The sequence below is a fragment of the Vigna unguiculata genome, chromosome 9 (genome assembly GCF_037176805.1).
Source record: "Vigna unguiculata cultivar grain cowpea cultivar isolate G323 ecotype 2 chromosome 9, ASM3717680v1, whole genome shotgun sequence".
NCBI classification, from domain to species: Eukaryota; Viridiplantae; Streptophyta; class Magnoliopsida; order Fabales; family Fabaceae; genus Vigna; species Vigna unguiculata.
Window position 1 is genome coordinate 28,028,521 of NC_140800.1, and position 20,109 is coordinate 28,048,629.

A 20,109-nucleotide genomic window follows, 5' to 3' on the forward strand; every position below is an offset into this window, starting at 1 on the left:
TGTAATTGTCAACACCCAATTTCGTCCGGATAAATAGATTTATTTTCAAAAAATAAAAATAAAAGTAAAAAATAAGGTGAAACAAAATTTTCTTTAAATATTTTCAAACTTTAATTTTAGAAAAAAAAAAGAAAAAAAAAAAGAGAAAAAAAGAAGAAGAAAAAAAGGAGGAAGAGCCCAATTTGTTATTAATTTTCATGAGTCCAATAACTCAAATATTTTCTACCTTTGTTCTTGATAAAGAAATTAATTATATAATAATAATTAGAAGCAATATGTCTTCAAATGGTAAGAATCAATATTATTAATTGGGATTAATTTTGTGCTCTGATTTGTTATTGATGATAATTGATTTTATGTTCTGATTTGCTACGATTTAATACTTATAATTTGCTAGTATCATGATCAATTCCTTCCTTATATTATTCGTTACAATTAAGGCTGAGATTGCATTGACATTGCAAGTTGTGAATATAAATACGCACTCTGTCATGACCAGAAAAAAAATAATTCTCTACCGTTCTCTAGTTCTTTCCCATCACCACTCTCACATACACACTTCATTTTTTATCTCTCTTTCAAACAAAAAAAAAAACATATTGAAGGAGGTAGAAACAAAAAAGAAGAAAACATTCTCTACCCTCTCTTTCTCTCATTACCACCCAGATAGACACCTTTCATCTTTATCTCTATTAGAAAAACAAACACAAAAATATTAGAAAAGGAAGAAAAAAAAAAGGAAAAGAGAGAAGGTGAGGAGATATTGAATATTTTTTAAGGTATGTCACTCTCAATTCTTTCATCTTTAGATTTAATTTTTTTCAATTTTCATTCTTTTATTTTAATCATAAAAAACATTTTTTCACCTTTCTTCATTGTCTGCCCGGACGCTCGCGTCGCATGACATCCAATTTAGACTTTTGTTTTTTCTAAAAATATATGCAAATGATCTAAAAATAAAAAATAGCTTTCTTTGTTTACTCTTTTATATCTATTTGGTTTCTCACGTCGTAATGACATCCACAACTACTTTAAGATAACTTTTAAAAAGATATTAAAATTTATAAATGATTAAAAAATAAAAAAAAATAAAAGATTAGAAAAAATGAATTTATTTCAAGTGTCTATCCGGCCGCTCGCGTCGCGTGACACCAATTTTAAAATAATACTAAAATTTAAATTAAAAGGTTTTCAAAATTATAAAACAAATTAAATCATTTTTCAAATAATTTTCCAAATAGTTTTTTCCATAAAGAACTACGTAACACTGATTCTCCATTCACATCGAGATACGTAGGAGCGATGATTAATTCTCGTCGGGTCCAAAAAATCAAAAAATAGTTTTGTTGTTTTTTTGTACATTCTTTTATTAATATTTTTGGGGAAAATTAAATATTTTGAAAAAATCACATAACTTTTGCACATTTAATTAAAGGTACCGTCTTAGGACGGACGTTGTGGGGTGCTAATACCTTCCCCACGCGTAACCGACTCCCGGACCCAAAATCTGGTTTTTCGCAGATCTTGCTCTTTTTTATGATTTTCCATAGTTTCCTATAATAACTATGGTGGCGACTCCAAACTCTGTTTTTACAAATTTTAATTTTTGGTTCGCCATCCCGTTGCGATTTCGGTTGAGACAGATGGTGACTCAACTGGGGATGCTAGAGAGTCAGACCATTTATTTGGATGTGCAAAATTGATGTGGTTTTTCTTCAAATTTTTTCTTTCTCATTTTTTTTAGGTATGTGTTTTTTATCTTCTTTTTTTTATATTTAGAATAATTGTATGTGTATATTCTTCTTTATTTTTGTATTTGGAATAATTGTTAGTTGTGGGTTTGGGTATACATTGTGTTCTCCCTTCACACACACATTTTATTCATTACATGAGTGAGGCCCTATACCCGGGTCTGAGTTGCTTAGAATTAGAGGGGATTGTGTAACAATGTCACAGTGGATGTACTTCCCAAGTGGTCATTGTGAGAACCCCAACTAGAGTTTGTTTGCTTCATTGGTACTCCCACTTCTTGTTGTTTACCAACCGTCGTGGGAAATACCATGAAGTGGGCCATAGCTTTAGTGACATTGATATTTAGGTATTATGGAACTATCCTTGTGAACACATATACTTTCCCTTAGAACTTTAAGCATCAAACCCATGTTAAATAAAGGCACTAAAGGGAGACTATTTGCGTCATTTACCCTCACATTTCCTTGTATATAATAATAAATTCATCACAATCTTACATATCATGTGAATAAGTGCCCTGCGAGGCACACATGCATTGCATTCCATTATGTGGCCAATCATGGTACCATGTTCATAGTTTCGACATGCATATGCATAAACAAAAAAAAATATACTCTACAATAAGTTCAAATTGTTTCCCACTTCTCTTATCACCAAATTCTAGGAATCTTTCCTATGAAAAATGTGAAAAATAATAAAACATTCTTTGGTCAAATCAGTGGATTGAATAAAGAAATAAAATTTTGTTTGTTATCATGTCTTTTGAAGCATCATATAGTCTTGCATACATGAAATTGCTCAAATCTATCTTCCTATCCATCTCTCTTCCACCATAAACCTTGTTTTCTTTTCCATGGAGAATTATCATAAAGGGGACACATATCTTAAAAAGGATTACCATAAATTCTCTGAACACACAAAAAAAACAAAAAAAGAAGAAAAGTTCGCTAGACTAACAACTTTAAAGGACAGTCTAGGCAAAAAATAAGGCAAAAAAAAAGTGAAAAAAAGAACAAAATAATGGACATCCTGTTACATGAACTAAATTATTTTCCTATGAATTAAAGTTTTTGTTGAGAAAAACAACCATGATTTGAAATGATGTGTGACCATGTTTCTTTATCAAAAAAAATAAATAAAATAAAATAAAAGTAATTATCCTTTGCTACCTAATTTGAGCCTTCCAAAAAATTTCTTTCAAATTACTCTAAACAAGGATCATCCTTCCACTGAGGGTTGACATAATGTTTGCATTTGTTTCATCTGACTGGTAGTTCACCAATACAAAAATATCAAAATAAAAAGAAAAAAGAAAAAGAAAGAAATGATATGGTTATATAGAAAAAAAAACAAAAGTTTGAAGAATGAGAATAAAAGGTCAAAATATAGAAAAAAAAAAGGTGAACAAGAAGAAGTTAAACAAATTCTGAATGAAACATTATTCAAAGATCCTTGTTGAAACAATCCTCACATCACTTGTTTGGGCCTTTACTATTATTTACTTTCATACCACTAGCCTTGGCCACAACACAAGCCTAATAAATTCCACATAGATCAAAGATTGGTTGTCATCTTTCGAAGGTTTTAATTTAGAAGAAAAATTTGATTTGCTAACAGGTTTGTTCTATGAAAAAGGTAAAAAAAAAAAAGATTGAAAAAGTGTGTTCAGAGATTTTCTTTTAAACACTGTGGCAGTTTATGTTTGGTTGACATGTTTTCAAAACTCCAAAATTAGCATGGGCAATCAGGCAATTAAGCTAAACTTCGGTTGTCCCTTATCAATTCATTCTTCATGAAATTCCATTTTTGCTCACACAGTATCCTCTGCTCTAAGCCTAAACCTTGACAAACCTTAACATAGTCCATCTTTATCAATCCCAAACCCAAACTTGGGCAGTCACTTTGTTTGTGATTCATATATTCCCATCACTCATTCTGAATGGGGCATTTATTTACATTGAAGATTGTGATCACATCAGGGGCAACTTGTGAAGACCCCGTCATTTTTTAATATCCTCGTTTGGGAAAAGTCAAACACGCTTTTGCACCCTAAGACCATCCTCGGCTCTCACACCAGGGGCAATTTTTTTTCCCATCATTTTCTTCATACCATCCACAACTGGAAAAACCCAAACACATTTTGTGTCTCGAGACCAATTCAAATTGGGGAAACTCCCTAGTTAATCTTCATCACCGCATTCAAACCTTTTCAAACCCTTGACGATTTCATACATGTCATTCAAATAATGTTTCAAAAGAAATGATTAAAAAATGATTTGTTAGTAGCTGATTAGATCAAAGAAATGATTTGGAAAACTAAAAAAATATCAAAGTAGAATGATTCCATGAATTCGAAATAACAATGAAATGGAGAACAATTCGAATGTTTTTTAAAAAAAATGCAAAAGAAAATTCATACATAAGGTAATTCATACATCATACCAAGCCATGCATACATGACTCATTCATCTTTCTGAATAAAATAGTTTTCACCTTTCCAATCAAAACCCTCTTCACTCATATGAATGGTTATTGAATCCTTTCATTTTAGAAGGAAAAAAAATACACAATTTGGTTTTTATGATGTTTCTCAAATTTTGGTCCTTTTCATTTATATGAATGACCAATATACCCTAAGCCCAACTTCCATTGGCCCCTGAGTCCAATTCCCACACTAGTTCCTAAGCTCAGATTTCACACTAAACTCAAGCTCAGTTTCCACACTGCCCCTCCAAGCCCAATTTCCACTAACCCCCAAGTCCAATTCCCACACCAGTTTCTAAGCCCAGATTTCACACTAATCTCAAGCCCAGTTTCCACACTGGGCCCCAAGCCTAATTTCCACATTGGCCCCTAAATCCAGTTTTGTTTGGCCTCACAGTTTTTTTCCTAGCCTTTAAGCCTAGTTTTCTTTGCTCTCAAATTAAAATAAAGGAAAATGAAAAAAAGCAAATTCCACCCATGCATCCACGCATCCATGTATGCATCATCATATAGGTTCAAAAAGAAAATCATAACATGTCATGCATCATCAAATCATCCATCATACTCCACCAAATCATTGAAAATCATTTAAAAAAAGTCAACAATGATAGTTTTTTGTGTAAGTCTCACCAATGTTAGACATTCACGCAATGTTTGTCGACACTTCAAAAGCAAAATTTAGGTTCTCTTTTTATACATCAAGACCCTCTACAAGGCAATGGTCATTGATTTCTTATGTCACATCAAGGCCCTCTGCGAGGCAATGGTCATCAATCTCTTTACATCAAGACCCTCTGCAAAGCAATGGTCATTGATTTCTTATGTCACATCGAGGCCCTCTGCGAGACAATGGTCATCGATCTCTTTACATCAAGACCCTCTACGATGCAATGGTCATTGATTTCTTATGTCACATCGAGGCCCTCTGCGAGGCAATGGTCATCAATCTCTTTACATCAAGACCCTCTATGATGCAATGGTCATTGATTTCTTATGTCACATCGAGGCCTTCTGCAAGGCAATGGTCATCAATCTCTTTACATCAAGACCCTCTGCGAGGCAATGGTCATTGATTTCTTATGTCACATCGAGGCCACCTGCGAGGCAATGGTCATTGATTTTCGGATCGAGACCCTCTACATGGTAATGGTTATCGAATCCTTTAGATATAGACTCTCTCCTCGGAATTGGTCTAATCTCTTTTTCAAAAAATCAAAGTACAAAAAGAATATGGTTTGTCGAATCGTGACCCTCTACGCGGTAATAGTCACTAAATCTTTTAGATATAGACCCTCTCCTCGGGATTGGTCTAATCTTTTCTCAAAAAATATAAAAAAAAAGAAAATTTTCAAATTGAGGCCCTTTACATGGTAATGGTTAACGAATCTTTTGAATAAACCCTCTCAATGGGATTTGTCTAATTTGGTTTTTTCAATAAATAAAAAAAACAACAAAAAGAATTAGTGTGTCAAATCGAGACCTTTTACTTGGTATGGTCAAGTTTGTCTTCAAATTTATCTTCTTTTGAAACCCGAACGAAATTAGTGTTTTTATCTTTACTTATCTTTTATTACGGATAAAATGAAAAAGTCAAGTTTTCATATTATCTAATAAAATCTAAGTAAAGAGGGGCAACTGTCAACACCCAATTTCGTCTGGGTGAATAGATTTATTTTCAAAAAATAAAAATAAAAGTAAAAAATAAGGTGAAAAAAATTTTTTTTTAAATATTTTCAAACTTTAATTTTAGAAAAAAAAAGAAAAAAGAAAAAAAAGAGAAAAAAAAAGAAGAAAAAAAAAGGAGGAAGAACACAATTTATTATTAATTTTCATGAGCCCAATAACTCAAATATTTTCCATCTTTGTTCCTGATAAAGAAATTAATTATATAATAATAATTAGAAGCAATATCTCTTCAAATGGTAAGAATAAATATTATTAATTGGGATTAATTTTGTGCTCTGATTTGTTATTGATGATGATTGATTTTGTGCTCCGATTTGCTGCGTTTTAATACTCATAATTTGTTACTATCATGACCAATTCCTTCCTTATATTGTTCGCTACAATTAAGGCTGAGATTGCATTGACATTGCAAGTTGTGAATATAAATACGCACTCTGTCATGACCAGAAAAAAAATAATTCTCTACACTTCTCTAGTTCTTTCCCATCACCACTCCCACATACACACTTCATTTTTATCTCTCTTTCAAACCAAAAAAAAAAAACATATTGAAGGGGGTAGAAACAAAAAAGAAGAAAACATTCTCTACCCTCTCTTTCTCTCATTACCACCCACATAGACACCTTTCATCTTTATCTCTATTAGAAAAACAAACACAAAAATATTAGAAAAGGAAGAAAAAAAAAGGAAAAGAGAGAAGGTGAGGAGATATTGAATATTTTTTAAGGTATGTCACTCTCAATTCTTTCATCTTTAGATTTAATTTTTTTCAATTTTCATTCTTTTATTTTAATCATAAAAAAACATTTTTCCCCTTTCTTCATTGTCTGCCCGGCCGCTCGCGTCGCATGACATCCAATTTAGACTTTTGTTTTTTCTAAAAATATATACAAATGATCTAAAAATAAAAAATAGCTTTCTTTGTTTACTCTTTTATATCTATTTGGTTTCTCACGTCGCAATGACATCCACAACTACTTTAAGATAACTTTTAAAAAGATATTAAAATTTATAAATGATTAAAAAAATAAAAAAAAAAAAGATTAGAAAAAAAGAATTTATTTCAAGTGTCTATCCGACCGCTCGCGTCGCGTGACACCAATTTTAAAATAATACTAAAATTTAAATTAAAAGGTTTTCAAAATTATAAAACAAATTAAATCATTTTTCAAATAGTTTTCCAAATAGTTTTTTCATAAAGAACTATGTAACCCTAATTCTCCATTCACATGGAGATACGTAGGAGCGAGGATTAATTCTCGTCGGGCCCAAAAAATCAAAAAATAGTTTTGTTGTTTTTATGTACATTCTTTTATTAATATTTTTGGGGAAAATTAAATATTTTGAAAAAACCACATAATTTTTGCACATTTAATTAAAGGTACCGTCTTAGGACGGACGTTGTGGGGTGCTAATACCTTCCCCACGCGTAACCGACTCCCGGACCCAAAATCTGGTTTTTCGCAGACCTTGCTTTTTTTTATGGTTTTCCATAGTTTCCTATAATAACTTTGGTGGCGACTCCAAACTCTGTTTTTACAAATTTTAATTTTTGATTCGCCATCCCATTGTGATTTCGGTTGCGACAGTGCTTCAAATGTTATAACATCTTATTTAATAGTTTTAAACTACTAAACAAGATATTAGATAATGATAAACTAAACAAGATAGTGAAAAGACAAATATATAGATATTAATATAGTCATGCCAGATCAACCATAAAAATATAAATATATACAAAACTACTACTGAATGAACTAAGAGCCTTCTATCTCTTAGACAAAATAAAGCTACTTCTATGCTACCAAATCCCACTCCATAGTAGAGGTGGTAATTAGGGCCTAGCTATTCGGGCCGGCCCGCAGGCCTGCGGAAAAATGCGAGACGAGCCAGGGTAGTAAGCCCGTAGGCTCGCATAAAATTAAAAAAAAAACTTGCACTTGTGTATGTTAATTACTTTTTTTATGAACTCTTGCATTAACGTGTTTCAAATTCTTGTATAGCTAGAAAAGACAAGTATTATGTATATTTTAATGTGCTAAAATTTAAAGAATACATTGTGTATGTCATAGTATGAATATGATGAAAATGTTAAATTATCAATTTATCATCCAATTCCCCAAAGTCTTTACTTAATTTTGTGAACTTCTTAAAGTTTCCCAATTTTTAAACATTGAAAGTTTTATCATAAAAATAAAAAAAAAATAAAAAATAAAAAACGAGCCAGCCTGCGGGCCAAGGAATATGCGGGGCGGGCTAGTGTTTGCAGCCCGCATAAAGTGTGCGGGGCCGGGTGGGCCTTATGCGGGTCGAGCCTAAATGGGCCGGGTCGGCCCGCATTGCCACCCCTACTCCATAGTCTCATCACTAGATATGGCAAATAAACCCGTCCCCATGGTTATTGGCTGAACCCGTCCCCGTTTTGACGAGGAATCCCTGCATTGACTGGGTTTGGGTTTGGGTATGGGGAATCCCCGAATTTTTCAATTGGGTATGGGGATGGGTATGGAGATGTACATATCCCCGCCATAATACCTGTCACCGCCATATCTCCTTCCTTGTTTAAATTATTAATTAAAATATTCACAATTAGTTAAGTAAGCCTATATATATATATATATATATATATATATATATATATATATATATATATATATATATATATATATATATATATATATATATATACTTTCTATTTTTTATTTCTTCTAATTATTTGGTTTGTCATAAAATTCATTCGCATCTCCAATATATTTTTCATCTTATTATATTCTTTATGTAATTATGTTAAAATGATGTATGTTAATTAAAAAATTTGTATGCCTAACATTTGAATATTTCTATTATTTTTTAATATTTTTATTTATTGTATATTTTCATTTCACATGAGAATGTTTATACTCTCAATTTAAGGTAATATAAAAAAATCTATTTACTTATTATTAGTAATTTTTGTTTAATTTGAAGAACTCTTTTGCTTTGTTAAAATAATTTTCGTTATTTTTCAACCATTGAGTATATATGTTGATATTTAAAAAGTTTTCTTATATCTCCAAGGTATTTTTCATCTTATTATACCCTTAATTATACATTTGATTTCCTTTGTGCGATTTCTTTCCATAGTTCCTCAAATTATTTTTGAAACACACATTTGTTAATTTTTTAATATTTTTATTTATTATTTATTTTCATCATGTAGAATAATATTTCAATATATTCTATCTAATTATTTTTTATTTTCTAACTCATTATTAATCATACTGTAATTTTTTCACTTTAATTGTATAAATAAATTTTATTTACTACAATATAAAAATTTAATGTAATTGCTATGATTTTTTTTTTTGTCACCAACATATATTAGAGTTCAAAAGATACAAAATCTATGTCAAAATTTTATTATTATGTTTATTAGTTGTTCTTTGTGTTATTTTGATCAAGTGATGTATTATAACTTTTATTAGTGTATAAAAAATAGATTCATTAGAATTTAAAAAAATTGAAGTAAACAAACATTTAAAATATATTTTAATTTGAATATTTGTTTTCCTTTTATATTTTTTTAAAATATTTTTTAATTTTATCAACTAAGTTTCATTAATGTTTGTAGTTTGCAAATTTAATAAATGTTTTGGTTCTCAAGAAATTTTATTTGGTATTCTAATATAAAATGTTAACAATTATAATTTATTTCATAATATTTGATATGGAAGAAACAATCATCCTCCTAATGTTGAATATTTGATAATATTATGTTTTCTCTACCGTAATTTTTTTTTATAAAAATTAATATTGAAGTAGTTAGAACACGGGTACGGGTATGTGTACGAGATTATACATGTTACCTGATGGGGATGGAGATGGGACAAAAGTTTGATACCCGTTAGGTTTGGGTATGGGGATAGGGATGAATTTTTTCTATCGGGATGGGTATGGGATAATGAAATTCGTCCCCACTCCGCCCCGTTGCCATCCTTACTCATCATTGGTCACCCCTGCACTCTCCTCTACTCACCCAGTTAAGTGATCATAGCAAAAGAGATAACCAACACAAGCAATACAAACAACGCAAGGTAAGCTAATGTAAACAAAGGTATTCATATACATTCACAATCATGTTATAGAATAATACACAAAGATATACTTATAACATAGAAGCAATTGACACTTAACTCGATCACCTGGATACATGCACTTGACATCAGACTCATGGTGGTGTGCACCTGTAGTGGTTCCCAAACTGTACAAAGTTTGGCCTCAAAGGGTTATCACCCAACCCGTCACAGGGTAAGCCCTATTTGCGCCTAAAACTTGATCAAGTCCAGTGACTAGGACCTCCTTCATCTCTTCACGACAAAACTTACTATACTCTACTTAAGTGTGAGCAGTTATTAGAGAAAGGATACCTTCATATTGAATCCTTATATTAATGCATACACTGAAATAGTACCACCTAGGATTTCTCCTTGAAATTCTTTCATCAACAACATAATTCATTCTCATAACCATATATTCATTTCAATTTATAACAACAAGGACCGTAGAATCCAGTTCAGACATACAATAAAGTAAAAGAGTGTACTTTATAAAATAAAGTGTAAAAATATATTTTTATATATTTTTTAAATGAGGTGTGTTTAAGAAAACATTTCTTTAGTTTTTTTTACATTCTATAAAATATATAAGACTAGCAAAATTTCATAATTTTTCTATCAATTTTAGCTAATAATAGAGAATATTTAATATAGAATGTTAAGTAATATATCGTCATAATTTTCCTAAAATCCTAAAATGCATTTAAAAGTATAATTTATAGGTAAACCTTATTAAATAAGGAATGATTTTATAATGTTAATATATTATTACAGTTAACAATCAGACTATATTTATTTATACTTAAAATAGTGTTCTTAACATTTTCGAAATAAATACTATTTGGTGGGAGGGAGAAGAGAAGCCGCTATATAAGAGTTTCGCTCACAAACTTCGAATATTCAGAAACAGAAGACCGAAGGAAGAGTGAGTGAAGACGCTTCTTCTCCATACTCTCTTCTTTGCTTCCCACCTTCTCTGTAAGATATATATTTTTTTTCTCACTTATCTCTCTTTCTCTCACTTCCCAATTCTCTCTCTCTTGCTCTCTTTCTCTTCTTCCCACTTTTTCTCTAACTCAGTATCTGTTGCTGATTCGTTTATGGCGGGAACTCACTGTTTTTCGCCGTTTTCCTCCATTCCTGTCGTTTCCTTTTCTCCTTTCTCGTTAACGCTCATGTCACGCCGTCAGTTCCTCCGATATTCTTTTCTTTCTTTTTTTCTCGACATTCCCATGGCTGCATCGCCTACGTGTTTCATTACCCAAACTTCGCTTGTTCCTAAATCGCCAAAATACCACATGCTAGGGTTTCTCTTTTTTCACCCCCAATGCCCTATTCGGACCCTGCAAAAAGCTGGCCATTTCGATTTTCAATGTATCGCCATTTAGTCGAGGTTAAATATCAAATTAAGAGTAACAAACATTATTATTTTAATTGTTGTTATTCGATCATTTTGTTTTAACCCAGAAAAGACTAAAATTCGAAACTTTTCCATTCATTTTTTTTCCTATGACATGCAACCTCAACCTGAGTACTGCTGTTTCAAGTGGTTTCTGTATTGCGGTTTCTTATATGGCTGAAAGAATATTGTTGTGTTGTGTTGAATTCTCGATGCAGGGTTTCTCTATTTGACAGGACCTGAGGCTTTGTATCCCAATGCCGCTTTTAAGGAGAAAGCCTTTTGCCCTTGTTGAGCCACCGATTGATTTGGAGCCAAGCGAGAGTCTTTTTCAAATTCGATTTACTAAAGAAGTATTTCGAGATTATAAGTATCTTTTTGTCGTTCATTTATTTCTATAACGTTTTACCTGTCTCGCTCAATCACTTGGAATACACCAAAAGTAGAGCGTGATTTTTGAGTTAGAAGAGGTTGAACAATGTAACGAATTTTTGCACTTTTTTCGCATTTTTGACCATTTGTTTAATGGTTGGTATTCCTTGACACGAACAAGTGATTATTTAAACCGCTTAAATCAATACCGCAAGAGGGTTTGGACGTGCAAAGTAACGGGAAAAACTGGCTTAACTTATGAAGAGGCTTTGGTGTCAGAGAAGCATGGTGCTGAGAAAGTTCAACAGATTCCGGAAGAATTAATAGCACCGGCACTTAGGATTATTCAGTACAGTAAGTTCTATTTTGGTCCAAAATGAAAAGAAAAAGTTTATGTTGAAGGAAATTGAACTCTGTTTCTTTTTTCTGTGGCTTATTATTGGTTATGCCCATTTGTTTTGCATGGGTAATTTGAAATTTTTTGATTTTTTTCTGCATTTGTTGAAATTAAAGTATATGGTTTAAAGAGCCGTGTTTTAATTTGCTTTGTTTACAAGGGTTTGTTATTGTTAAAAGCTTATAATATACAGTATTATAAGCACCTGCGGAAGAAAGTAAGATGATTGTGAAGAAGCACATGTAATGAGATGTGCACATTGAATCCCGCAGTAGGGGCGGTGACTTTAAGATGGGACGTTAGTAATTGAATGATCGAACAAAAGGTATACCATGCTAGCATCCACAATGTTATTTGAGAGAGAATGGTTCCTTTGTTGTTTAGGAGTTGTTTTTAAGGGTCTACAAAATGGTTTTAAATTTCTGGTTCCATTGTTCATTACAGGAATTAGTCTACCAAGTTAGCAGTTCAATGCAAGTATTGCTTTTTACTGTTTATTCTATAAATTCTCCAAAGCCTCATGTCTATCTCCTATGTTGGTTAGGTTGAAGATGAATCAATTTTGGCTAATTAGCTGGTATAATAGATTAAATTATTGCTGGTTAAAGCAAGCCATGCCAAGTATGATTTTAGGTTGCTTGTATATATCTCGTGGGGAACTCTTCAATTTGTTTTGGTAGACAGAAGTTTATGGGAGAACTTGCCTCATTCCAAGGTCTGGACACAAGACTCAGGGAGATCTTGAAATGGTAGCTAAGAGTTATGATGATCCACTAATGAAGGATTAGCTAAGTATATACGTCTGCAGCCTAACATCTTGTGACTTTGAGGCCATTAATTCGTGTGACTCTGACTTTTCATCAAACAATGCTATATACATCAATTGAAGGAGTTTGCTAAATTCATCTTATGTATTATTACGAGTGTTTATGACAATTTCTCTTAGAAAAATTCATAGATTTTGATTCTTTAAAAGCTATGCTTGTTTAAGAATTGCTATGAAAAATGTCTTTAGGATATATATCAGGTGTGGTTTCAAGTTATAGTATGCTTTTACCCTTTCCCTGATATAAATGCTTCACTATTTTAATTTTGTACTTTTAAGTGGTCTAATGCTATTACAGGCATGCTCCCTTTGAAGGACCTTGTTGATTATATTGCTGATAAGTTGAAGGAGCAGTTGGTTGTGGGCTCTCAATTGTACGGAAAAAAGAATGAAAGAGTGTGTCCTTGCAAAATATTGAAAGTGATGCAGGAAGATGCTGAAAATGTCAGCTATGTGGTGGCTTGGCTAGATGGAAGCAATAATGTTATTGAAAGAGCAGAAGTCAGTTCTCAAGATTTGGTGCAGAAGAAGTCACCTTTTAGTAGAAATATTTTGAAGTCTTTTGTCCGTGAATGTACATATCGAAATGCTCCTTGGGTTTTACACGATAAACTTGCAAAAAAACATGAAATCTCAACTGACATTCCAGAGGAGTTAAGAGGAAAGGTTTCCTTTAACAATGGACTCGTGGTATTCACCAAAAAAAGAAAGCATGAGGTAGGTAGACACAAGGAGGTGGTAGTTTCAGCTTCTATTTTGTTTCCTACAAAATTAAAAAGAAAAGAGTACAAGATCGTCCAAATGTCAAAATTTATAGATTTATGCCTTACAGACTTCTGATTGGCTTCTTAAATAAACTTATGATTTATTGTTTCAAATCTATCTTGTTCAGGAAGAGTTAATCAAATATCCAATTGATGATCTATTAGTGAAGCCTAGTCCAGATGATCCAGTTTTCAGTAGTCGTCCTTCTCCATCAAGAGACTTTAATATTCCAATTCATTGTGTAGGGGATCTCTTAATGGTTTGGGATTTTTTTATGTCTTTTGGTAAACTTTTACAATTGTCTCCGTACACTCTCAAAGATTTTGAAAAGGCAATCAGTCACAAGGATAGCAATGTTGCTCTCCTGGTGGAATCTCATGCAGTACTCTTCCGTGTGCTCATCAAAGGTGACGATGAATACTATGCAGCTGTTCATGATAAATTACCGAAAAAGGTTTGTGTCTGTCAAATATATTCTTTATGTTAGTGCTGTGATGGATAAAGACAGTTGGTCTCAATTATGTGTTATTTTTAGTATTCATATATCATCCTTGACTTATACCGTTACTGTTTTTCATATGTAAATGTCTCATGCAATTTCTTTTTTTCAGATTACAATGATTAGTTGGAAAGACTATTTATGCGAGTTTTTAGAAATGATCAAGATTCCCAAGCTGCGGCAGTATGAAGCAACAATTAAACGGGGACGTTATAGTTATGTAGATGTGAATGCTAAATTAGAAATCTTTCGGGAATTAGTCAATCGAGCCCTTGATACAACTATTGTCAGGGAAAAATTGCATGAGTTTATTGAACAAAGGCGGGCACTAGGGGCTGCTAAAAGGGAAGAAGCAATTGAAGCTTCTGCAAAGAGAAGAAAAGTAAAGGAGCAGTTGAAAGCTGATTCTGGAAGCAACTGTAGTGAGAATGGGCATGATCTTGATCAGGATGCAAATGTGTCAGCAGATAATAATCACAGAATACAGAATGGTAGTATTAGAAAGAATAGAAACAGTAAGATAGAATCATCTAGGCAAAAAGATGCATTGGATAGGTTAGACTTGTGTGCTGTATCTTCTTGTCGTTATGGAAATCTGCAACACATTTTTCTCTATTTCTGGGTTATTTTTGTGTCTAACCTTTTTTCTAAAAATATATTAACAGTGGTATCAAGCATTCAAACCTTGCTTCAAAAATGTCAGCTGAAAAGTTTGATTCTGAGCTGAATCGATCTGCAGAATTCGGAAAAGTGTACAACAGAAAGGAATCACAGAAGCAACCAATGGGCGATAAGGATCAATCAGAAGACAGCTACGAACAAAGGGTGCAGATTGTTTTCCTTATTCAACTGTTTTATTATGTTACTTATGTTTAAGTTCATGTTTTAATGAGGTTATTTATTACAGAGACAATATTTTGATCGGGAGATAGAGAAATGGTGTGTTCGTACAAGTTTCCTAGGTATGGACAGATATTATAATAGGTATTGGTGGTTTTACCGTGATGGAAGGATATTTGTTGAAAGTCCTGAATCCAATGAGTGGGGATACTACAGTAGCAAAGGAGAGGTACTTCGTCACATAAGCTATACATGCATTTTCTACAAATAAATCTTTTCTAATTTCAGTTGGCATGCTTGAATTTGAATAGCTTGATGGATTGACGAGTTCACTGAATTGCAAAGGCGAGAGGGAAAAGGCACTTCTAAAACAACTGAAAAAATATTATGGTAGAATATGGTGAGTTAGATTTGCTTCAGTTGATTTTCATTGAAATGCACATTTGGCTCTTACCCCTCCTTGATTTCGTTTCGCACAATGCTTAAGTCATTTCATGATGATTCTCCAGGAAAAGCCTTACATAAGGATTTTGTGGTCCTAGCCCAATATTAACATTTGCTTAATAGACGCTGTTTGCAAATAAAATAAACAGAAGGAATAATTCAGATTCTTAAAGTTCTATTATGTACAAAGATCTTCAAGTTTTGCTAATATAATGGAATTATTGGCTGACTGTAGCAGATTTTAACATGAATACAGTTAAAATAAAATTATAATCTTTCTTTGAATATGTAACAAACTAAACTATAGATAAATATACATATACTTGATTTGGAAACTGAGAAATGGGGAGTAAATGGGTATTATCTTCAACGAATAATTTTATTACATAATTATCTTTTATTAGTATTTCGACAAAATTTTGAAATAATTAAGATTATTTTAAAAAAATTGGAAGAAAATGAAGATTAATTATGTTCACACTTCTATAATGAAGGATTTATATTTTATCAACATTTCTCCCTTGACTTGTGAGGTTCTTTCCTTTTTCATTGTATGTTTACAGCTTAGAATTGCAGAAAAATTCAAAGGATTCGTTGCATAAGATTACCCGGGATGATTCTGTGGTCAGAAGGTCTACCCGTGTTCGCGCACCACCTAGGAAAAATCCTGCCAAAGCTTTCCTTAGATATGTAAACAAGTGGAAAGAAGAGTAAGTGAATCAATCTGGTTTGACATTTGGTGAAGCTCTTCAAACTTATGGTGTTTGAAACTTTTGAGGGACTTCTGGGTTTTATACATTAGTGAATACATTTTTGGGGAGGTTCAGTCAATCCGTAGTTCATAGGTACTAGGTTCGTAGTCTTAGGGAATAGGGATTGTTTTTCAATCCATTTTTGGAAGATGGACAAGCATTCATTGATGCTTTTTGTTGAAATTTTGTACACAACATTGCAAGATAGTAGAATCTAGTATAAAAGTGTCGTTTTACTCTAGTTTATTTATGTGCCTAGTTTCGCCGTTTTGGTTCTAGAATTGCTTATATCTTAATCTTAGAGTGAACATAGAGATAACTTAATCTTAGGTACCATTTTGTGATTGTTTGAAGGAATGTGGGATGGTTTTAGAATTGCTTATACATTTTCTACAAATAGCAAAACTTATGTTGTTTTTGTTTATTCTGATTTCTTTTCGTAGTCTGTTTTCAATTTTGGGCATATAGAAGCTTGAAAGGAAGTTATCTTCAATATGTTGTTTGTGCGTCTTTCCATTATATAAATTTAATGACCTCCAACATCATTATTTGAGTTTAACCCTTCATTAAGAATGACATTATTGAAAGTCTCGTTCATATTATTTACAATTGTGTCGCACATAGCATTACCATCCTTGGCCACTGCAATTAACAATTCACATTTGTAGTAGCCTTTAAAAACACAACAATCCAAACCAAGGATGGGCCAACATGACATAAAATTATCTTTGCATACCTTCGAACATTTGTAAAATCTCTTGAATATTTTCATACCGTCATTTTCTTTGACTCATGCATTTCTCGAATTTGATCTCAACAACTCATGTATAATTATAAATTCTCTTGTATTGCTCATTAAATAATCGTGCACATGCTTGAATGTCATTGTCATTGCCTTCTAAACCATATATTTGGAAATATTTGTAATCCATTTGTTGACAATTTTATTACGAATGTGAACAATCTTGACATTTGGATTTTTTCTTATACAAGACTCCAATGTACCACTTAACTATTTAGAACTAATTAAATGAATTTTAAATTCTCTACTACAACTATAGTTGTCTAATTTTTCCTTGATTACCAAGAATTGTTTGATGGCAATTGGCCACAATACGCATACCACAATATGTCTCCAAGCATCTTACTTTACCTTCAACTATCATTCTTATGAATTTTCAAATTTCTCTCAGAATGAACAACATGCATTCTTCGTGCATTCTATAAATTGTTTCTTGTTTTTGAAATATGTTCGTAATTTTCACTTATAGTTACCCATATTTTTTGACATCGTAAAAGTCCCAAATTGACCACAACTTTCTTGCTCATTATACACTATGTAACTTTTCTCCATTGTCAAAATCTTTTGGGTCCAATTTGCTGTTAAACAATAACAATCTTTTATCCTTTAACTTTGTGCTTTTTCTTTTGGGATATTCATCATCAACCAAGGATTGCAAGTTCTAATCACAATCTGGTTCATACTTTTCTACAGGTGGTATTTTTGCCCTTCCGCTTTTCCTTTTTCCTTTGAAAGTATTTTTCTCCACAATTTCATCAAATACCACATCAACTTTCACATTACTCTCTAATAACGTTCGTTGACACGATCAAATTAATAGTACTTAATTATATTAACTTCAATATTGTCAAGTTAGTAGTTAACAAATTAGATAGATTTAAATTAACCTTAAGTCGAATCCCAACGAATACAGAATTCATTTCCAACAATGGATTCTTAAAAAATCTTATAGAAAGGTTAATGAAAGACAACGTGAATAAGAAAAGATAAATATAAAAATCTAACCTAATGCAACTAGTTACTATGAATGATATGCAAAAGATAATTTGTCTAAAAATCTATAAAAAAGCACTTAAAACAATTAATATGCAAATGCTTATGATATACTATTATATAGAAAAGATGGGGTTTTTATATGAAAAAATTAAGTAGCAAGTAAATAAAAGTAGAGGTGACAATTCAGATGGACTGACCCGTAGAAAAAAAACGCAGGGCGGACAGAGAAGTTGAACTCGCTAGCCAGCTTATGAGTTCATATTTACGACTTCATTTAATGTTTTAAGTTTGGAGATTTAATTGAAATTTTGTAATTTAAAGATTGATTTAATCAAGATTTGTGATAATTGGACTGATTGAGTTTGTAAGTATAAAAATGGGTTAAAAAGTGATTTTTATTGCATAAAATATTATTGGATATTCTAACGTTTGTTGATGTAGCTGAAATTAAATTTGATTCATTAAAAATGTGAAATTGAATTGTTCCAAATTACAACATAAGGCCAAAGTTAGTAAATTCTGGAAAGAAGTATACAAGGAGCTTAATGCACCCCTAGTTTTTACATGTATACTCCCCTTTTTCAGAAATAGGTCACACAATCAACTTTCATTGTTATACTCCCTAAATTACTAATTTTCACCCCTAAAATCACTTAAACTCAACGCAACCAAATCATGCCATGTGACAATCCTCCACTAATTAAACTACCTAACCAAAACATGCCATGTCATTTATCCATCACTAAACAAGCTGAACCAATGACAGCATGCCACGTCATCTCATCTTCTTCCCCTCAAACCCTAAACACCAGCAGAAGCTTTTCACCCACGCATCACCCCCATCTCAACACTGACAGCCATTGTGCCACCATTGCTTGTTTTCCAGAGCACCCCCATTAGCCACAAAGAGCACTTCATCTCTACCACGTTCACGTCGCACAATGAAAGCAAACCTGCGTCCATGTCGTTCCTACACCTCATTGCTACAACTCCTGACACACTAGAAAATGCGAGCCAAGAAGTTTCATCACGAATGTGGAACGCGTTCTAGAGGCAACCATCCAAGCTTCATTCATGCTTCCAAACAACATGCGCGTTCACGAACCAATAGATCTTCTGTTGCAACACTTGTTCGAACCAAAGCAGCAACCCATTACCACACTATTTTTTCGAGGACTTCATAGCAGAATGAAGGACGGGAGGAAGCCACTAGACCTCCACGCAGAATCACTAACACGGATCTATAACATTCACCTACGCATAGCCTTCAAATCGAATACCATTCCACCACCCATTGAGAAAAACGTGAATTGGTAGAAACCCTAAGGGAGGAGAGAGAAGTGGCCTGATGTGAGACAAGGAATAGCTTGCCATGTGGCAACCTATCAATGGACAATAAAAAAAGAGTTATTTGTCATTATTTTTCCACTAGTTTTTCCCACGCGTGCAACGCACGAGAATCTTTTAGATGTAATTTTTTTGGTAATGACAATGAATAATGAGTGCTATCTAATAATATCTATGATGAAAAAATGATGTCTTTATCAATTTATCAAGTGTATGATACATAAAAGAAAATGTCATCAATGTTATGTAATTAATTAAGAACCTAATAAAAAACATATTGTTGTATATTCTTATATTATGTAAAAATAATTTGCTTCTATAATCTTCACCATTTAACATAACTTGAAGTAAATGATGTAGTTTTTTTAATAGTGGAAGTTCCACTTTTTCCTTTTGACCACACAATGAGAATTGTACTTACCTCGATATGTTATATTTTTCTACTCTTTCTTCATACCAAAGTTCAGATTGATAGTATTGGCATTCCAACCAAGGTTGTCTAATATTGAGAAGTTCTAAACATAATAAAAAAGCATTAGATCAAATGCATGTATTTAATGTCAAGTTATGTAGAATTGGTATCTCTGCTTTCGAATACCATTCCTTTGTATTTGTAGTATCTGCTTAAATTGTAGTGGAATGAAATTCAGGAAA

The 20,109-nt window shown here is 32.3% G+C and overlaps 1 protein-coding gene across 2 annotated transcripts; it reads left to right on the forward strand.

The window, feature by feature from the left end:
- The first annotated feature begins 10,886 nt into the window (after positions 1–10,886).
- LOC114162493 (uncharacterized) lies at positions 10,887–16,568 on the forward strand. Of its 2 annotated transcripts, none has more exons than XM_028046405.2 (10): positions 10,887–10,994; positions 11,634–11,785; positions 11,969–12,141; positions 13,309–13,727; positions 13,903–14,229; positions 14,387–14,829; positions 14,940–15,099; positions 15,182–15,343; positions 15,426–15,514; positions 16,122–16,568. In XM_028046405.2, exons 2-10 carry the CDS (start codon positions 11,673–11,675, stop codon positions 16,270–16,272), a joined length of 2,037 nt encoding a protein of 678 aa, XP_027902206.2. In that variant the 5' UTR covers positions 10,887–10,994; positions 11,634–11,672; the 3' UTR covers positions 16,273–16,568. The 2 variants fall into 2 exon arrangements, with proteins under 2 accessions (XP_027902206.2, XP_085522369.1); XM_085666243.1 differs by lacking the exon at positions 10,887–10,994 and adding an exon at positions 11,044–11,409.
- Positions 16,569–20,109: the final 3,541 nt, after the last annotated feature.